Source organism: Canis lupus, chromosome 18, assembly GCF_048164855.1.
Source record: "Canis lupus baileyi chromosome 18, mCanLup2.hap1, whole genome shotgun sequence".
In the NCBI taxonomy this organism is placed as follows: Eukaryota; Metazoa; Chordata; class Mammalia; order Carnivora; family Canidae; genus Canis; species Canis lupus.
This window is the reverse complement of record NC_132855.1, coordinates 17,953,984-17,973,012: the sequence shown is the minus strand read 5'-3', so window position 1 is coordinate 17,973,012 and position 19,029 is coordinate 17,953,984. Positions and strand designations below refer to the sequence as shown.

The following is a 19,029-nucleotide window of genomic DNA, read 5'->3' as shown; positions in this document are numbered from 1 at the left end:
GTGTTTGTTTTACTTTTTTTTTTTTTTAAACCTCATCTTCAGAGTAGAAAGTCATTGGTTTAATTTTTTATTTATTTATGATAGAGAGAGAGAGAGAGAGAGAGAGGCAGAGACACAGGCAGAGGGAGAAGCAGGCTCCATGCACCAGGAGCCTGACGTGGGATTCGATCCCGGGTCTCCAGGATCGCGCCCTGGGCCAAAGGCAGGCGCTAAACCGCTGCGCCACCCAGGGATCCCTGTGTTTGTTTTACTTAAAATGGGATGGTCCTTGTAAATTGATTGAAGTCCGTTATACTTAAACTCTTTTTCCCCAACATAACTTGCAATTAAGTAGTTATTACTGTAATACTGAAATTTGAAATGCTTTTGGTCTTTGATGCTTTTTTAAAAAAATGGAATTGTATATTCAGAATAATTGAGTAAAATGGATTTCTTTTACTTTTTTAGGATTTAAGTGCCCTGTATGCTCAAAATTTGTACCTTCAGATGAAATGGATTTGCATCTTGTGATGTGTTTAACAAAGCCAAGAATAACCTATAATGGTAAGTTCAGTGCTTTAAAATACTATTTTAAATTAGAATTACTGTAGATTTTCTGAATTTTATGTTTTAGGTGAAATTTAAAAGGCAAGGAACCCTGGAGCTAACTGGTATTTTAGCTGGTTTGGTGCATTGGCTTTACTGTTCCTTCATGACCACAGTCTCCAGACATTTAAAATCCCAGGGAAGATTTTTCAGTGTAGCTTTGGTACTTTTTGAAATAGACTTGAAAAACAAAATCACATGATTCATTCCTGGTTTTTTTCAAAACTTCATTAATAGACAAATTTCAGAAGCCTATAAGAAATTTCAGGGATTTTTCAAATATAATTGGTTTAAATAGAATAAGCAGAAAAAAAAAATAGAATAAGCAGGAAGAGCACCAGTAAACGGTGAAGCCGATTGAAAGGTTGACTTCATGCAACAGATGTTCTTTTATCTTTAAAGATTTTTTTTTAAATTTTATTTATTCATGATAGACATAGAGAGGCAGAGACACAGGCAGAGGGAGAAGCAGGCTTCATGCCAGGAGCCCGATGCGGGACTCAGGCCCGGGACTCCAGGATCGCACCCTGGGCCAAAGGCAGGCGCCAAACCGCTGAGCCACCCAGGGATCCCCCTTTTATCTTTAAAGAGATCATGACCCCAGTGAAATCAAGAGTTGGTCGCTTAACCCACTGAGCCACCCAGCACCCCTCAGTACATGTCTTTTGAGAACCTGTGGAGTATAAGGTGTAGTGTTAGGAATTTGGGATACAGCAGTGAATAAAACAGAGATGGATCTTACAACCTAGCATCAGCCATAGGTTAATCAATGTAGTGGCACTTAGTTAAGAATCTGAAATTTCTCCCCAGATTACAAAAATGCTGGGGTGAGGTAGACTTTAGTATTGAAATGGACATGTTACCCTGACTAACTTTTTTGCAAACTGTTTTAGGAATCTCTCTCTAATGTAGTGGTGCTTCAGCCACACTATTATAGTAGTGGCTGATGTGGGAAACAAAGGCAGAAGAAAAATTATTAAATTTCCTGACTGCCTACAGCTCACTGAAACAGGCAGAGTGACCTTCCTCTAGGGACTCAACTGCCTCGATGTTAATACTTTGATAAGAGCAAAAGGCAGTCTTAGCCCAATCTCCAGATCCTGTAAGTCTACTTGAACATAAAAAAATTCCTTTGGAAACTTCCTTTACCCCTTACCCCTAAGATACATGTTGGCAATCATCCCCTAAGCACATGACCCACCAATTATACATCTGAAGGGTCTCATGACTCAGGTTTTATTAGATGATAATAAATGACTTTTTCCCAACAAGAGCTAACCCCTCAAGGTCCTGGAACCTTGCTTCTAAAATTCCTCAGAGACTTAGGCTATCCCTAACCCCCTCCCAACTTGGAAGTCCACAATGGGCCACTCCTCATGAACCCTCTGTAGCTCTTTCTGCCCACAGATCCTGTCCACATGCTTTAATAAAACCACCTTTTTGCACCAAAGACGTCTCAAGAATTCTTTCTCAACCAATGGCTTGGAACCCTAATGTCTTTTCCTACATCACTGACAATAGAACTCTTTTTTCCCACTTATTTTCCAAAGAATAAGTAAAAGGAGATTGTAGCAATTCCTTTGAATAGTAAATGTACCTGTTGATTATATCCAAACCTCTTTGCATTGTGAAATTGAATTGGCTAATTTGCATAATACAGTTACAATTCAGGTACTTAAAAATAAGCATTCTCAGGTTCAAAATTTGAGATAAAAGTGATTGGGCCTGTTTCTCATTTGTACTCAATTATCTTATCCTTACCCTTCATAATTATTATGTTTATTACATGTGTCTTAAAAACCCTTAAATGTTAAGAATTTAGCCTTGAATTTTGAAAGCAAAATGTTAATTCCTTGACTATATTTGCATAAAACCTTAGTATTCAGTACATTTACTTTTTGTGTGATATATGTACAGTACAGTCTTTGTGAATGTTGATTTTTGTCAGTTTTTGATTTCCTGATTTAACTGGACTCAAGTCATTAAGGTTTTTTTTTTTTTTTTTACTAGCTCATGTATTTGGTGTCTTGAATGTATCTTCAAGACCCAGTAGGTAACATTCTGCTTGGGATACTTTTTGCTAAAAAGGAACCTACAGGCCCAAGATCGTGTCACTTAGATCAAGGCACCAACTCAGTAAACCAGGACTTTAATACCTAGCCTAACTGCAGTTACAGCCCCTCAGAAATGTAGCCTTTAAGCAGTCAACATGAGAATTTCCTGGTCATCACTGGAAATCTGATAGACCCCTTCACTTCCCTTTGGAAGGGTGACCTTACCTAAAACAATGGATTCTTTGCTAATCATTTTCTTTTTTCCACTCCCTCTCTACCTTTAGAAACCTTTCCTTTCTTGTAGCCCTTTGGAGCTCCCCTCTACTTGCTAGATAGGACGCTGCCTAATTCACTGATTAATAAAGCCAATCAGACTTTAAAATTTACTGAGTTGAATTTTTGTTATTGAACACTATAAACCCAAGGATTTAGATTTTAAGTATTTGATAGTCTTCCAGTCCAGAAGTTAGTAAACTTAATGCAAAAAGCAAAGTCGCAAATATTTTTAAGAATGGCTACCTACTTTATAGTAGGTAAATCTGAAACTTTTTAAATTTGTTAAATATATATTAAGTGTCCATAAACATTTGAAACAAGCAGCCAAAACAGCTTCTTCATAAAAATTATATGTGGCTCTTGAAGTTTTAAACATGAGACAAGTGGCCAGCTGTGGTAAAAGAAGGAGGAGTTTTGACTGACTGATTTAGATTAGACAGTGGTGGCTAATGCACAATATGCCTCCCCATAACAGTCTGTGGGAATTCTTACACCACGTTCTTTTGAGGGCAGAACCCCGCAGGGAAGGAAAAAAATAATCCTTCTTCCCTTCTGAGTTCTTGGCGAGCCCTTTAATAAAAGACAGATTAAGAAGAGGAAAAACAAACAAAAGTTTAACCTGGTTAAATCTTGTATACATGGGAGATATCCAGGGGAAAAGAAGCAAATCTCTGAGATGGTCTAGAATGTGTGTTTGAATACCATTTTCAGCTAAAGACAAAGTAAGGGTGGGGTTGGGAGTGGCTAATTGTGGGAGGTTACCAGAAGAATCATGGTAAACAAGGGGTTTGTTATGCATATTTAAGTCTGCTCCTTCTCCATAGATGAGATTGTCTTGCAATATTCTCTTAGGATTTAGAGTCAGTCTTTTCTTCCTGGTGCTGAAAGAGAGACACCCTTACAAACAGATTTCCTTTATAAATGTAAATTTCTCTTACAAAAGGATAATTTTTACTCTGTTTTCAGAGCTTCTCCTGTGTCTGTTTTTCAGTCTTTTAAAATAATCCTTATACCAAAGAGGCTTATTTTGTGGTAGCATATTCTGTTACGCTTCAGGCTCCCAAATCTCCTCTATCACAGGTGATGACGCTTTGTGAAAACTGGTCTCTTTAACGCCTAAGGTAGGCATCTAGGATTACTATAAAGTTTAGAGCAAGGTGAGTCAGAGTCTCTGAAATGAAATTGTTTTAGTCACTTGGACTTTTTATAACTTCATATTTGAATTCCTGGAAACTGATTCTGTGGAGAGAGATGGAGCCTTTAAATTGTGTTGATACTCAAATGAGAATTCTATTCAGCATAGTGCTTATTAATAAGTTCCACCTTTTACATCCTTTCCTACACTAACTGGAATTGAAATTTGGAAATTTATTTGTTGAATGTATATTAATTTAACTGTATAAATATTCACAGCAAGGAGATTAGTTGGGCTTGTTTTTCAGGCTGGATATATTTATAGTCCATCTCTAGAATAAGATGAATTTCAGAAATTTAAATAGAAGCTGGTGATTCAGAATTTTAGATTTATACTCAGAGATGTTACTTTAAATGTTGGTTTGGTTTCCAGACTAGCTCACAATAATTTCCTTTTTTTCTTCTTTAACCTGTAATACTATATGCAAATACTCAAGTCTTGGTAACTGAAAAAGAAAATGGGCTAAGTTGAAGCTCTCAGGGTTAAGGCAGCTGGCTCAGCAGAGGTTCAGGTAGGAGGCCCAAGGCAGTCTGGCAGGGAATGATTCAGAATGATGAGAGTGGTTATCTATTGCAGATGGTGTTTTGGCAAATGGAAAAAAATTCATAGTTCCACAGTGAGCATTCATCTGTATAGATCACCTATGAGTCAGGGACTGCCTGTTGCAGGATCACTGAGTGTGCCGGGCAAGTTAAGAAAGAACTCTTGAGATGTTTTACGGTGCAGCTTAGTAAGTTCCTTTAAGTAGTACAAGGACAGGACCTGTAGGCAGTAAGAGCTGCACTTTGTGTGAAGCGGCTGGGTATATGCTTAGTGTTCAAGAGGGAGGGGACACACAGTATTAGATCATCAGTGTTTTCTTTGACTTTCTACTCGTAAAACCACTTTCACAAGATTTCTCTGGTGCTTATCATTCAGCTTGATATTAACTGTCGGTGACATATACAGTCATGAGACCCCCTTAAGAATGTAGCAACCAGTCCATATTTGATCCTTATCGGAACTATGCAGGCTATAGGTCAGCCTTCTGGGCTAAAGGTGAACATTTTTCTGCTTCTGTCCCTCATCACTGCTTATTTCGTGTACTTTCCCTTTTTTGTGTGTGCTTCATTGTTTAGTTTATGGACCTAATCATTCATTGTGTAGTCTGTGAAGCTAATATAAATTTTATGAGTGCAGAATTTTTCATTTCCTTGTTCCTCATTTTCTACAATGTTTCAGAACCAAAACTAAAAAATGAAATAAATATTATAGGCAAATTCTTAGTCTTGATTTTATTGGTCCTTAAAGTTTGGATGATACCATTTTTTTTGTCCTATGAAGTACAGTTTTTATTTTAGTCTCCTGTGCTTGAGGGTGGTAAAGATTCGTATTTGAGAAATCATTGCTTTATTGGTAGTTGGTACTATGTGTGTGCATGGGTACTTGAAAGAGGTGTAACTTAAGAGTTACTCTTCTGAGAGTTAATTATAAACTTATCAGTGAATCAAAGCAGAGCTTTTCAGAATCATCAGGAATAAACCTGAGTCTGCAGACAAAGATGTGACTATTACGCTGTCAAAGTAAACAAATTTGAAGAAAGATCGAGTCACTTGGAAGGGAGCTTGTTCTGTCATGAAAGTGAGAAAAAAGGCTCCCGCCTTCTGTGCAGTCAGCCAGAGAATGTAACTTACAGACTTAAACATCAAAGATACATTATACTGGGCAGTCAGACTTGGATTCTGGTGTGCACAAGTAGCTTTCTAGTGGCCTGGCTTTCTATGTAAGAAAAAAATGTACTTTTTCCTTCTGTAGGTATGTGGCTTTCCAGGTGGTTGTAGTTTTCCTTTTAAATTATAAACTTGATTTTTGCCTTACATACTACATTTTCTTGGTTTTAAGACCCCTTCCCCATGTTTTAATCTTTCTGCATTCAGGATGCTTTCTGAAAATGCTTCTATAATTGAGGTAAAAAAAATTTTTTTTTGCAAACCATTAAGCAGGATTTTTTTTCTTAAAGATTTTATTTATTTGAGAGTGAGAGCATGCCTCTGAGAGCATACAAGCAGGGAGAGGGGGTGTGCGATGGGGAGAGGCTGAGGGAGAAGCAGACTCTCTACAGAGCAGGGAGCCGGATGCGGGCCTCAATCCCAGGACCCCAGGATCATAACCTGAGTTGAAGGCAGATGATTGCTTAACCGATTGAGCCACCCAGGTGCCCTAAAGCAGGAGTTTAAATAAGGAGGTGGTTAGTTATCATTGTCTGAGTTTGTGTGACCTTTGCTTTTGTGGAGTTTCTTTTATTTGTGATTTGGCATCTCTGTTTATTTATTTGCCTTGGTGTGGTTACTGTGGTTGAGTTTTAACTTTTAAAAGTGGATTCTTAATAGTTTTAAATGACGTGGTAAAGGGCTACATTATAGGACAGCATTGAAGTAAAGTTGTTTTTTTGTACCATAGATTGTCATGCAATGCTGTGAAATTGAAGGCAGTAGAAAGTGTAAAACCCTTTATACTATTATATTATAGATATTTCAAAATAGATACCTTAGAAGAGGCTGGCAAAATAAAAGCACAACTATTCTAAAACCCACATGGGATCCTATAGAAATATACTGTTATCTATTAAAGGTGTACCTGTGATGAAAAATTAAAAATATACAAGGACTGAGAGCAGATGTGATTAGAATTACCACCCTCAAGAACTTTAGAACTATAAATAGATTTATTTTCAAATAAAGGATGAATAGGAAATAAGCAAAAAAAAAAAAAAAAAAGACACATGGCGAAAAGATGGAAATCGAACTCTTTAGGCTTTAGTTATTGAAATTAAAATCTCAACAAATAGATTAAAAGCAAATTAGATAGAACTGTAAGGAGAGTTAGTGAGGTATAAGATGGGTCTGAGGAAATAAAGCCGAGTATAACAGTGGTGGAGAATATGAGAGAGGTACATGGCGTGTAGCCTAGAATAAGAGCATCTACCATATATAAAATAAACTTAGAAAAAGAGATGGAATTTACTTCTAGTTTCTAGTTCCACATATGAAGAAACTTGGAAGTAGCCACTCTGCCCTAGCAAAAAGTAAAAAGCCGAACAGACTGAAAAACCAGTAACTTTTCTTGGTTCATGAGATGGGAGGACACCGTGATTGCAGAGACAGAGGAGTCTCAGGTTTGGCTTACTGGAGCAGAGGCTCAGGAGTCGGAACCAGTGCAGGAAACCAGTGCCAAGGGTAGGTAAACCTAAACTGTAAATGATGATTGCTGGGGGCTCATGCAGACAAATCTGAGAGTTTAAAACTCCACTGTGACCAAGTCACAGTGGGGCCTCCACGGTTTTGTAAGATTCTCCTCCAGGAGCTTGACCAGGTTCCCATCATAAATATGGGAGAGGAATCCCCTCCTGCTTCTGGTAAGAGTTGGGGGAAAGGGACCATTTTGAAATATACCAGAGGACTCTGTTCTCAACAAGGCTTGCCTCAGGGAAACTAGTTAACCAGAGCCTAACTGAACTAGGAGAAGGGAAATCCTCACCTCCAGCCCACCCTAGCCATCCTTTTCCACCTAATGAGGGAGAAGAAAACGGAGAAATATTTATGAAGTTTATATAGTGTGGAGGCATAGGCTCACTAAAAGACCGTGAGACGAAAGGTATAAATAACATGCTATACAAAAGGTATTATGCATGTGAGATAGGAGATGGAATTGGCAAGAGGCAATATTTGAGGGGAAATGGCAGAGAACCTTCCAGAATTGCTGAAAGACAGGAATTCTCTGATTTACGGGAGCATTATGATGCCAAACAGAATAAATAAAAATGAAATCATACCTAGAGACACCATAAACCAAGTACTGAATAAAAAGAGAAAAATGTTGAAGTAATACCTTGTTCCACTTGTATTAGCATTTCTAAAATGCTTTTTGTTTTGTGTAGTAATGTGTTTATAAAGGCAATGGATCAGGAATGGTCATATAAGAAACTTAAACATTGTTACAGTCATACATTTATGAAAATTGTATGCCTATTTTATAAGATACTAAATTCAGTTTTACTGCCCTACTTTTAATGTATAGCTGCTCAAAAGCAGCACTAATTTGCATTTAAAATGTTATTAAAAAACAGCAGTACCTTGAACAAAGTATTAACATTGAATTCAGCTTGCTGAGTTCTTCAGGTCCTCATTCTGCTACATACAGATGTGTCAGCTTGGTCTTTGTTTTCTCTCCCAGAAACTTAGGGCTAGAAGTACTCATAATAGATTTATTATAAGAATCAAGTGAAAAATCATGCATAGTTCTTTGTAGGTAGTGAGTGCTAAGTAAACAAGAGCTGTTCTTACTAAGAAATATTTCCTTTGACTTGGAGAGGAAACCTATCGCAGGTGCCATATTTAACATGCTAACAAATCTGCAATTCCTTTGATATTTTATTTTAAAAGCCCATAGTTATTTAATCCCAAATTAGATGTCTGAAGGTCTTGCACAGCAGTAATTTGTATAAGATATGGAGAAGCAGTGGGTAGCAGTGGGAGAGTAATTTGACTGTCTGCTCTTGTAATGATGTAACAATTTAAGCTGCACTTTAATAAAAAAAAATACTTTTTGCTTTTTATGAGCAACCTCATGGCCTGCATAGCTAAAATCTGAAGTCTGAATTTGACAGGCAGATTGCTTAATCTTCTGGAAACCTAGGTCCTTTCATGCTCCCTATAGAAAAGAAGTACTGTAGAAAGTATAGTGACTTACATGGATAACTGTTTCTCTGGAGATGCATTCTTATGGCATACTATTCAAAGGAGATACATAGACTAGAAATTGAACTAAAATACATAGTTCAGTGAGAAGAAAGTTCTGATAGATTTCTAAAGCATGAAGTAGGTTTCAGATTCTTTTTCTGATTTCATTAATACAATTTCGAGATGATGACATTTATTTACCAATTCTTGATTTGTTTCATTTCATAGATCTTTCATATCATTTATCAGTCTTGACTCTTTTGTGTTCTCCTTATCCTTGCATCACTTTCAGAAAGTTGATTTTTTTAAAACATTCTAACATTTAAAGTAGTAAACTTTCTGATTTTAAGAAATCGAAGAAACACAAGAGACCCTAAAAGACCAAGTGAACTGACAATATCTCTCCTCAAAGGGAAAAGATTTGTTCCCTGGTCACTCTCTTGTTTTGGTTAAGATGTGTGATATTTAACAAAGTCTTATTTCCAAGGAATTCTAATACAAATAATGAATAAAGTACATTTCCAAATTTCATTTTTTTTTTTTTTTTTTTTTGCTTTTCCTCTGTGAGAGTAAAGCTAGGACTCAGTCCACATCTGTCAACAGTTTTGCCCTTTCGCAAAATACTTTATATGTATAGAAAAAGATAAATTATTTAGATATTTAATCTAGATTTTGAAAGGATTTAATACAATTTAAACAGAGGGCCTGTTGAGAAATAACAAGTAGGCAGGTATTGTTTGGGGCAATGGAAAATGATAAGAGAATTGAAGGTGAAAAGATAGATTAGTGTGATGCCTGGGTAGCTCAGTGGTTGGGTGTCTACCTTTGGCTCAGGGCACGATCAATCCAGGAATACTGGGATCAAGTCCGGCATTGGGCTTCTCAGGGAGCCTGCTTCTCCCTCTGCTATGTGTCTGCCTCTGCCTCTCTCGGTGTCTCTCATGAATGAATAAATAAAATCTTTAAAAAAGAAAAAATAGATTAGGGCTGTATAAAGAAGTTTTTAAGAAATTATTTCAGGGCAGCCCCGGTGGTGCAGCGGTTTAGCACCGCCTGCAGCCCAGGGTGTGATTCTGGGGACCCCGGATCGAGTCCCACGTCGGGCTCCTTGCATGGAGCCTGCTTCTCCCTCAGCCTGTGTCTCTGCCTCTCTCTGTGTGTCTCTCATGAATAAATAAATAAAAATCTTAAAAAAAAAAGAAATTATTTCAAACTTGGATCTTTCATATGCAAAAATGTTTGTAAAGAAAGTAATTCCTTTAAAGACCAGTTTAGAGAATGGTGTGATACTTGGTGTGGAAATGGTTAGGTGAAGCAAGGAGAAGAGAAAGAGTCATGTCAAGGCATTACAAAGAGAGGATGAGTTGGGCTTAGTGAGTGCTAGAAAACAAGAGGGAGAAGTGTTGGCTTCAAAGCTCCCCAGAGTTTCCCAGTTGTGACCTGAAACTGCCCTGCTATGCAGAGGGCAAGAAGAGACCAGGGAGAGGCCAGAGACCAAAGGAAGAGACAGACCATTACCATTCCAAATTGCTGGGGTCAGTTCTTTGTTTTTAAAAAATATTTATTTATTTAAGCATCTCTCCACCCAAAGTGGGGCTTAAACTCACAACCCCAAGATCAAGAGTCGCATGTTCCTCTGATTGAGTGAGCCAGCCAGGTACCCCGGTAGGTGACAGTTTTAATAAGCACGGGAACTTAAATACTAAGTTTGTCTTGGGCAGCAACAGTACGGGTTGATCTCTGCCTGCCAAATCTTAAAAGATTATATAGAGTCCCTAACTAGGTTTAGTTGCTTATATTGTCCTCATGTTCTCAATACCACATAACTATCTCAAGGCTGTATCCTTGAGGCAGCTTCTGAGAATAGGGAAGGGAAGCAGAGTATACATTTTAAGGACAGAGGAAAGGAGTGAGGAGCCTCCAGATTACCTGAGTCCAGCTAGTTGACTTTGCCTGCAGTTAATAAGCCTTTCCAACAAAGAGTCTCAGGTGACTTGAGGGTTAACAGTAGAGTGACTCAGTTTGGGGTAAAGAGATAGTTAAGAGAGTATCTGGTTCCTCTAAACAAATGCCAGGGATGTTGATCTTTGCAAAATGTGAAAATTATGAAATGTGATTTTTTTTCCCCCTGCCTAAAAAAGGGGGAAGTAAGGATTCTGCAGAGAGTTGCTGAATAGTTTATTGAGTTAAAGAAAGATATTAGAGAGGACTATTAAAGAAATGCTTGTGAATATTTTTTCAGTGGCCATTTATTACTTGAATAACTTGTTTTTAAAATCCTTTTTTTCCTCCACAGTAGCCCTGATAATTCAAAATAATTCCCTGGATTTGCCTCAGACATGGCATGAGAGGTATATTCTCAGCCATTGAGTAGTTTGGTTTCAGGGAAGGCAATATTAGCATAGTGGCCCTGCATTTTGAGGAGGATTGTATTTAACATTTTAAGGGTATTAAAAAAAAACAAAACAAAAAAAAAAACATTTTAAGGGTATTAAGGTAATATAACAATATAATATAATAATGTAATATATATAATATATATATAAAAATAATATATAATATATAATGTAATATAACAATAAAAGTCATGAAGAATATATTCTAGATAGTCCTACTTCTTTGCCATCTAAATATTTATAAGATTTAGGATTTGCTTGATTTCTTCCATTTTTCTGCTAGACTGATGTGGGATCTCTGGACTTCTTGACCTCTCAGCACCTCCTAGATTATGATTATTTGGGTGTTCTTTTATCTTAATCTCATTAAACTGTACTCCTTAGCATTCACCTCAGTCTTAGGCCTTTCCTTGTAATGCTTTTTGGTATGAGCAGCCTTTTTATAACTAAAAAATCTTTGACAACCAGCACCTAGATCTTGGTTTCTAAATATTTAGAAGTAAATCTCCAGTAAAAAGAACCAGGCTCCAATGGTAAAATAGCTGATCCTAGGGCTGGAGCAGAGAAAATAAAGAGGAAGCTGGAGATTTTGTATTGTCTGAAAGCAAGGAAGTGTTCAAAAAGATAAGGTTGTGTCAGAGGGACACAGGAGCCAATCTCAGAGGATTGCCAATGAACAATTTGAGCAACAAAATTAGTATAGCATAATACTGGGTTAGAACCAAAAGTATAAAATAAATATATCTGAGTCAATCAGTAAATAAATACATAATAGTAAAAGTTTAACCTGGAGACTTAATCCTCAGAGGCAAACCATAAATTTCTTTAATAAAAAAAAAATTCTTTTAAATTTCCACATTCATGTTAGTGATGCTATAAAAGAATTTTCTTCAAAAATCTTCTCATGCATCATATATGCTCTCTCGTTTTAAGTGCTCTCAGGATATACTAAAAAAGCAGGTGTAGGGATCCCTGGATGGCTCAGCGGTTCCATGCCTGCCTTTGGCCCAAGGCGTGATCCTGGAGACCTGGGATCGAGTTCCACGTCGGGCTCCCTGCATGAAGCCTGCTTCTCCCTCTGCTTGTGTCTCTGCCTCTCTCTCTCTCCCTCTGTGTCTCTCATAAATAAATAAAAATCTTTAAAAAAAAATAAAATAAACATTATCTCTTTTAAAAAAAAGGTGTATGTGGCACACATACACATGTAGTTTGAAGTACATGATCTTTTTTTTTTTTTAAGATCTTAGTTTATTATAAACATCTCAATGTACATGAGAGGGATTTAGGGGAATGGAAGCTACTGTTCTAAGCCCAGCAACAAAAGACCTTATCATTTTTATTTTATTCATGAGAGATACACAGAGAGAGAGGAAGAGATATAATGCGGAGGGAGAACAGGTTCTCTGTTCTCTGTTCTCATGGAACTCTGGGATCGCGCCCTGAACCGAAGGTAGATGCTCAACCATTGATCTACCCAAGCATCCCAGTTTATCATTTTTAGAGGGGAAATGTGAGTTAATTTTTACCTTGTGTTAGGTTTTATATATTGTGGGATTCTCACAGTGAGGGCTTCTATTGAAGTCTTAATTTCTAACTTTAGACATTTTGTGTTTATTAGATACAGAGTACAAATGAGTTGAATATGCAGTTTACTCATTAACAGAAAACTTGACTGTGTTACCCTTTATTAAATCACTAAGAAAGATGTATGCTTTTTTTTTTTAAGATGTATGCTTCTTTTTAAAAATTGAGATAAAATTGATATATAACAAAAGTTTCAGGTGTACATACTGTCCTTGCTCAATGCTGTTCTTTTAAAATTCCACTTACCAAGGAAACATGGCTTGTCTCTCTATTTTTTGATTCATTGAGAACCTATATATTTACTGTTACACTTGTTGAGTTGATATCTAGTATTTTATAGTTTTGTTACTGTTACGGGTTTTTTGTTTTTGTTTTCTTTTTTTTTCTGCCACTTGAATTTCAAACTGGTTTTGCTGATTTAAAGAGAAGCTATTGTTTATAGGTGAATCCTTAGATTTTCTAGACATAACTGTCATCTGCAAATGAAGATAATGTTTTCAAGTGTTTATATATGTTTCTTTGTCTTGCTGCAATAGTTTGAAGCTTAAAAATGATGTAGATAATAGTGGTGCCAATAGGCGTGCTTGTCTTGTTCAGCGGCGCTAAACTGGTGAGCCCACCTGGGCTGCCCAATTTACTTATTTTTTAAAAATACATATGTGGGGACGCCTGGGTGGCTCTGCGGTTGAGCGTCTGCCTTTAACCCAGGGCGTGATCCCTGGATCCGAGACTCCGGGATCCAGGATTGATTCCCGCATGGGGCTCTTTGCAGGGAGCCTGCTTCTCCCTCAGCCTGTTTTTCTGCCTCTCTAAATAAATAAAATCTTAAAAAAAAAAAAATATGTGTATGTGTGTGTGTGTGTGTGTGTGTGTGTGTGTGTGTGTATACTCCCAATAAATTGAGTTTGATTGCATTATTGAAATAGTCTGTATCCTTGCTTATGTCTGGTCTACATGGTCTGACATTTAAGGAGTTTGTTACAGTATCCCCTCTATGGCTATAATTTTATCAATTTTTTTCTTTTATTTGAAGTCCCTTAAGTTTCTTTTGGTGATATTTGCCTTGCAGCAGTCTTTTTCCTGACTTTGTATATTTCATAGCTGTTATTTGCCCAAATATTTAGGATTTATTTTCCTTTTGGATTGATTCTTTTTATATTATATACTTCTCTCTTCTGCTTTACCTAATAATCTGTTTTATCCAATATTATTTTGACTAATACTTATCAAAAATTGCGAAGGGCCTGAGATTTTATCCTTCTTGCAAGCTGACAAGTTAGCCTGCCACAGTTTCATGGATTCTGGCAGAAACTAGAATCAAAGGATTTTTATTGTTATTACTCATAGCAATAGCCAGAATATTAATATTTTCTTGTGCCCCTTCTTCCAGCCCCAATTCTCACAGGATGCTATGAGAAGGGTCAGGTGGTATCTGCACACTCAGTGAGTTGCATTGCAGAAGAGGAACCCTGAGCTTCGTTAGGGAACCTGAATCTTTTATTGTGGAAAGTAAGCAGGTCTGCTCTTGGCTCTGGAAATGACACTGTCTCAGTCTTCACAATGCTGTTTGCTCTACAGAAAGCTTTGAAAAGAGAGTCTGAGACACGCTGAAACATGAAATAGCCATGGAGAATTGTCTCCCTACAGTTTCTTTTTATTTGCATCCGCCTGCTATCTTTTTGCTCATCCCTTTCTTGTAATTGATTTTAATTTTGTGTTTGAATAGGTAACATGTATTCAGTAGTTCCAAAGCAGAGAGACCCAAAGGATGTCCAGTGAAGTCTCCCTCTCACCTCAGCCCCTCAACTACCTTTCCAGAGGCAGGCAGTAGTACTACCAGTTCTTGTGATCCTTCCAGACATATTTAATGCATATGCAAATATATACACATAATCTGCCCCCACACTTTTTACACAGTGATACCATGCTGTAGATGGTTCTGAACCTTAGAGTTTTTGTTTTTTTTTTTCATAATACATCCTAGAGATTATTCCAAATGAGCTTCATTGTTCTTTACAATAACCTTACATTTTATAGGTGGGTAAGCCACAGTTTATTAACCAGTCCCTGGTTGAAGGATGTTAAATTTTTTCCTGGTATTTTGTATGTGTATGAGTAGGTCTATGGGATACAGTCCTGGAAGCCTTGCTTGGTCTGTGACGTATGTGAATTTGTTCTATCTGATAATACTTCGAGTTTTATCTTTAGTGTAGTGCTGGAGTGTATTTCCTAGTATTTTATTTAGGATTTTTGCAAAAATGAGGTTGGCTGGTTTGGGGGTAATCTTTTTTGAGTCTTAGAATCAATGTTAACACTTGCTTCAGAAGAAATAATTTAGATTTCCTTTCTGTATGCTCTGCAGCTGTATAAATAGCATTCAAATCATCTGAACTTCAAAGGTTTGGTGTAACTCCCTGTGGAAGTGTCTGGGCCTCATGTTTTTTGATAATCACTTTTAGACAACCGTCTCTGATTTCTATAGAAATTGATCTGTTTGGATTTCTGCCTTCGGTCTGTTTTGCTTCTTTAAAGTAGAAAGTTAAATATTTCACTGCTGTATATTATTATTAGTAAGTTAGTCTCTTACGGAGTTTCTTTTTTAAAAGATTTTATTTATTTATTTGAGAAAGAGGTCATGCCTGCACAAGCAGAGGGGAGGGACAGAGGCAAAGGGAGAGGGAGAAGCAGACTCCCCTCTCGTGCCCCCCCCCCCCCCCCCCCACTGAGCAGGGAGCCAGACCTGGGGCTTCGATCCCTGGACCCTGAGATCAGGATCTCAACCAAAGGCAGATATGCTCAACTGACTGAGCCACCCAGGTACCCCTTATGGATTTTTTTCTTTTCTGCCCAAATGTGATCGTTTTCCCAATTTTTTTACTTACGGATCTATATTTGCTCTCCACCCTTTTTATTATTGGCCTTAGATACATTTGGATCTATCATTTTTTCCTGTTTTAAAATTCATTTCTGAAAATTCATTTTCTTTTATCCTTTTTTCCTTCCCTTCCTTTTTTAGCACAAATATCCAAGGATAGGAGTTATCACTTATATTTTAGCTCTGTTCCATAGATTCTGATATATTTTTATCACTCTTACTTTCTTGTTTAGTTGTATTTTCAGGATATCTTTCTTAAGTGAGAGTCTTTTTTAAATTCCTGGGTGTTAGGTGCCTTTTTCCTCCAGTTTTGCTATTTGTTTTCTAGTTTTATTATATTATGACCAGAGGATATTATCTGTGCTAGTTCTGTTCTGTATTTTAATTTACTAAGTTTTTCTTAGTTGTTTAATATGTGTCATTTTTGGCGAATGTTCCATTTGCCAAAGGTCTATATCCATCTTGTTTTTCACTTCTTTTGTCATGGACTGAGGTGAATTAGTTTTCTCCTGCTGACATTTCTATTTTTATTTGTATTACCTATTTTTTTTTTGCCTTTTAGAATGTCGATACTATGATTTTTTATTCATAATTATTATAACTTAGGCGCAAATTGCATCTTTTACTATTTAAAGGATCCTATGTCTCTTTTAATGCTTTTTGCCCTATAACCTTGTCTGATATTAAGAGTGTAATTCTCTTTTTTTTTTTTTTTTTGGTATTTGCTTGGTGTTTTCCTTTTATATTCATCTTTTTGTTTTAGATATACTTTTTGTATACAGTATAGGGTTAATTTTATTTGGGATCCAATCTAGTCTTTTTTTTTTAACTGTTGGATTAGCCTATTTACATTTAGTAATACAGCTAATTTTCCATCTGTCATTATTTTATATTATACTTCCTGTTTTTATAGCTTTTTAGAAATGTTGCACCAAGTGGCCAGTTTTTCTGTGCTCCATATTTTTTTTTTAGTTAGGAAGAACTGTATATCTTTTTTTAGAGATTAATTTTGTAAGTATAACTATTTAACCTTGATGCCCATATTTTTACATACTATTAATTTCTATGAGCAATGATGAAATGAAATGAAATGAAAAAATTTCTTCCTTTTTTTTTTTTTTTTTTTTTTTAAAGATTTTATTTATTTGAGAGAATGAGAGAAGGAGGGCAGAGGGAGAGGGAGAAGCAGGCTCCCCACTGAAGCAGGAATCTTGATGCAGGCTGGATCCAAGGACCCTGAGCCAAAGTCAAATGCTTAACCAACTGAGCCACCCAGGCACCCTGATTCCCTTTCCTTCTTCTATATCTTGATCTTGGTTATTACAATAGCTCTTGTTTACTTGTAATAGTATTAAATATATTTATACTTCTCTTGTTTGCTTTCTCAGCTTTAAATGATACTTTTTGACACCCAATTATTAAAGATAATAATTTGCTCTTTTGCCTTTCTTTAGGTATTCAATTTATACATTATCTAATCATAATTCCCACATTTATTTTGGTCTTACAGTTAAGTAGATTCAGTTCTCACTGCCAGTCTTTTTGTTTTTCTAGATATCTCTTGATTAGCTGAAGTTCATCCTCATGTAAATCCTTTGAGAAGGGCTCATGGAAGTAGTTTTCTAGACTTCTTGCTTAGGTGTGAAATCTTTGGGTACACTTTCTTACTATGAACATTCTTCCAGTCTCATTGTGTTAAAATGCTACTATGAAGAAGTCTGACACCAGAAGGATATATTTTAAATAGATTTGGGTTTTCATGGCTAGTTTTTTTTTCTAGGACTCAATGTGCCCTTCAAATATGCAGCTCTACTTATATTTTCATTTCTGTAATATCCTCTTGAATATTATTTTATTTGATTTATTTAAGTAACCTCTACACCCAACCTGGGACTCAAACTCATGACCCTGAGATCAAGGGGTTGCATGCTCTTCCAACTGAGGCAACCAGGTGCCCCTTGATTTTTTTTTTTTTTTTTTTTTTGGCTATAGATGTGCAGTTGGATCTCTTTTGTTTTCAATGGATGCCAGTTTTTTTTCTTCAATTTTTTTTTATTTTTATTTTTTATTTATTTATGATAGAGAGAGAGAGAGAAAGGCAGAGACATAGGCAGAGGGAGAAGCAGGCTCCATGCACCGGGAGCCCGACGTGGGATTCGATCCCGGGTCTCCAGGATCGCGCCCTGGGCCAAAGGCAGGCGCCAAACCGCTGTGCTACCCAGGGATCCCTTTTCTTCAATTTTTAACACTTTCTTCATTTCCAATTTATTTTTCTTGTTTCTGACTCCTTCAGTCCCTGTGATTTCAGGAATATCTGCTTGCTCTTATGCTTCTAGAGTCACCTTTATTTTGTAAGTTGGTTTCTCTCTTCTTTTTCTTCCTAACTCCTGAGGTGCTATATCTTTGCATGTGCTCCAGGACAGTTGCTTTCCTGTGTTTCCGTATGTTTTTTGTTTGCTTGTTTGAATCCATGTCAAATAAGTTGATTTGTGGAGGCTGAATAGTAGATATATGATGTTCTGTTACACTATTCAATACACATATTTTATATTAAAACTGATGTGTTATTTATTTCACTTTGTTCTTGTCCAACCTTCTCTGGATTGATCAAGTTGCTTTCCCTTCCCTCCAGATTAAGTTACAGCTTTTACTGTGCATCTTGTTATTACCTTACTTTAATGTGTATCTTTAAACATATTTTTCTATCTTTCCATTAAAATTAAGGGTTTTCTTTGTACTTTTCCCCCATTCTTGTTCACTTTTGTCTTCTCCACCTCCTCCCTTTCTTCCTGGATGTTCCGAAACAGTCTACATTCCACATCATTAAGTTTGCACTGGTGAAATACTGTTTTCATTTCAAAAACTTATGGTTATCCTACAGTTTCAGTCACAGAATTATCTATTTACATTTCACTTACGGTTTAATTGCTCACTGCTCTTTTTTTATACTCTTCATTTTTTCTCTGTTTATTGAGATTTTTGTTCTCATGTTCTTTTCTTAGAAGCATTTACATGAAGAGTTTCCTTAGACACCCTTTCATGGATTATATACTTAATGAGATATTGCTTGCCCAGATGTTTATGGTTTACCTTCATAATAGAATACAAGATATTTTATACTTTGCTAAATACAGGATATTGTTATTTCAGGGTTTTTTTTTAAGTCTATAAAATTGTTCTACTCTCTAACTACCAATATTATAGATGAGAACTCTGGCTAGGTCTCATTATTTTTCATTGTAAGTTACCTGTTCTTTACATTTGGAAGCTTACAGGTTGATTTTGTGTTTTGAAGGTTGGAAATTCTATTTTTTCCCTAGGATGCATGCGTCTGTTTTAGTGTTCT

At 36.5% G+C, this 19,029-nt stretch overlaps 1 protein-coding gene across 2 annotated transcripts in view; it reads left to right on the top strand.

Annotated features, from left to right (window-relative positions):
* The window catches only part of ZNRF2 (zinc and ring finger 2), a 108,898-nt gene that overhangs the window by 52,351 nt on the left and 37,518 nt on the right, over positions 1-19,029 (top strand). For both annotated transcript variants that reach the window (XR_012010722.1, XM_072783612.1), the window contains exon 2: positions 448-543. Coding sequence is in view for 1 of the 2 variants with exons in the window: in XM_072783612.1 (XP_072639713.1) it covers positions 448-543 (96 nt within the window). In the remaining variant the exon portion in view is untranslated. The remainder of the gene's footprint in view (positions 1-447; positions 544-19,029) is intronic.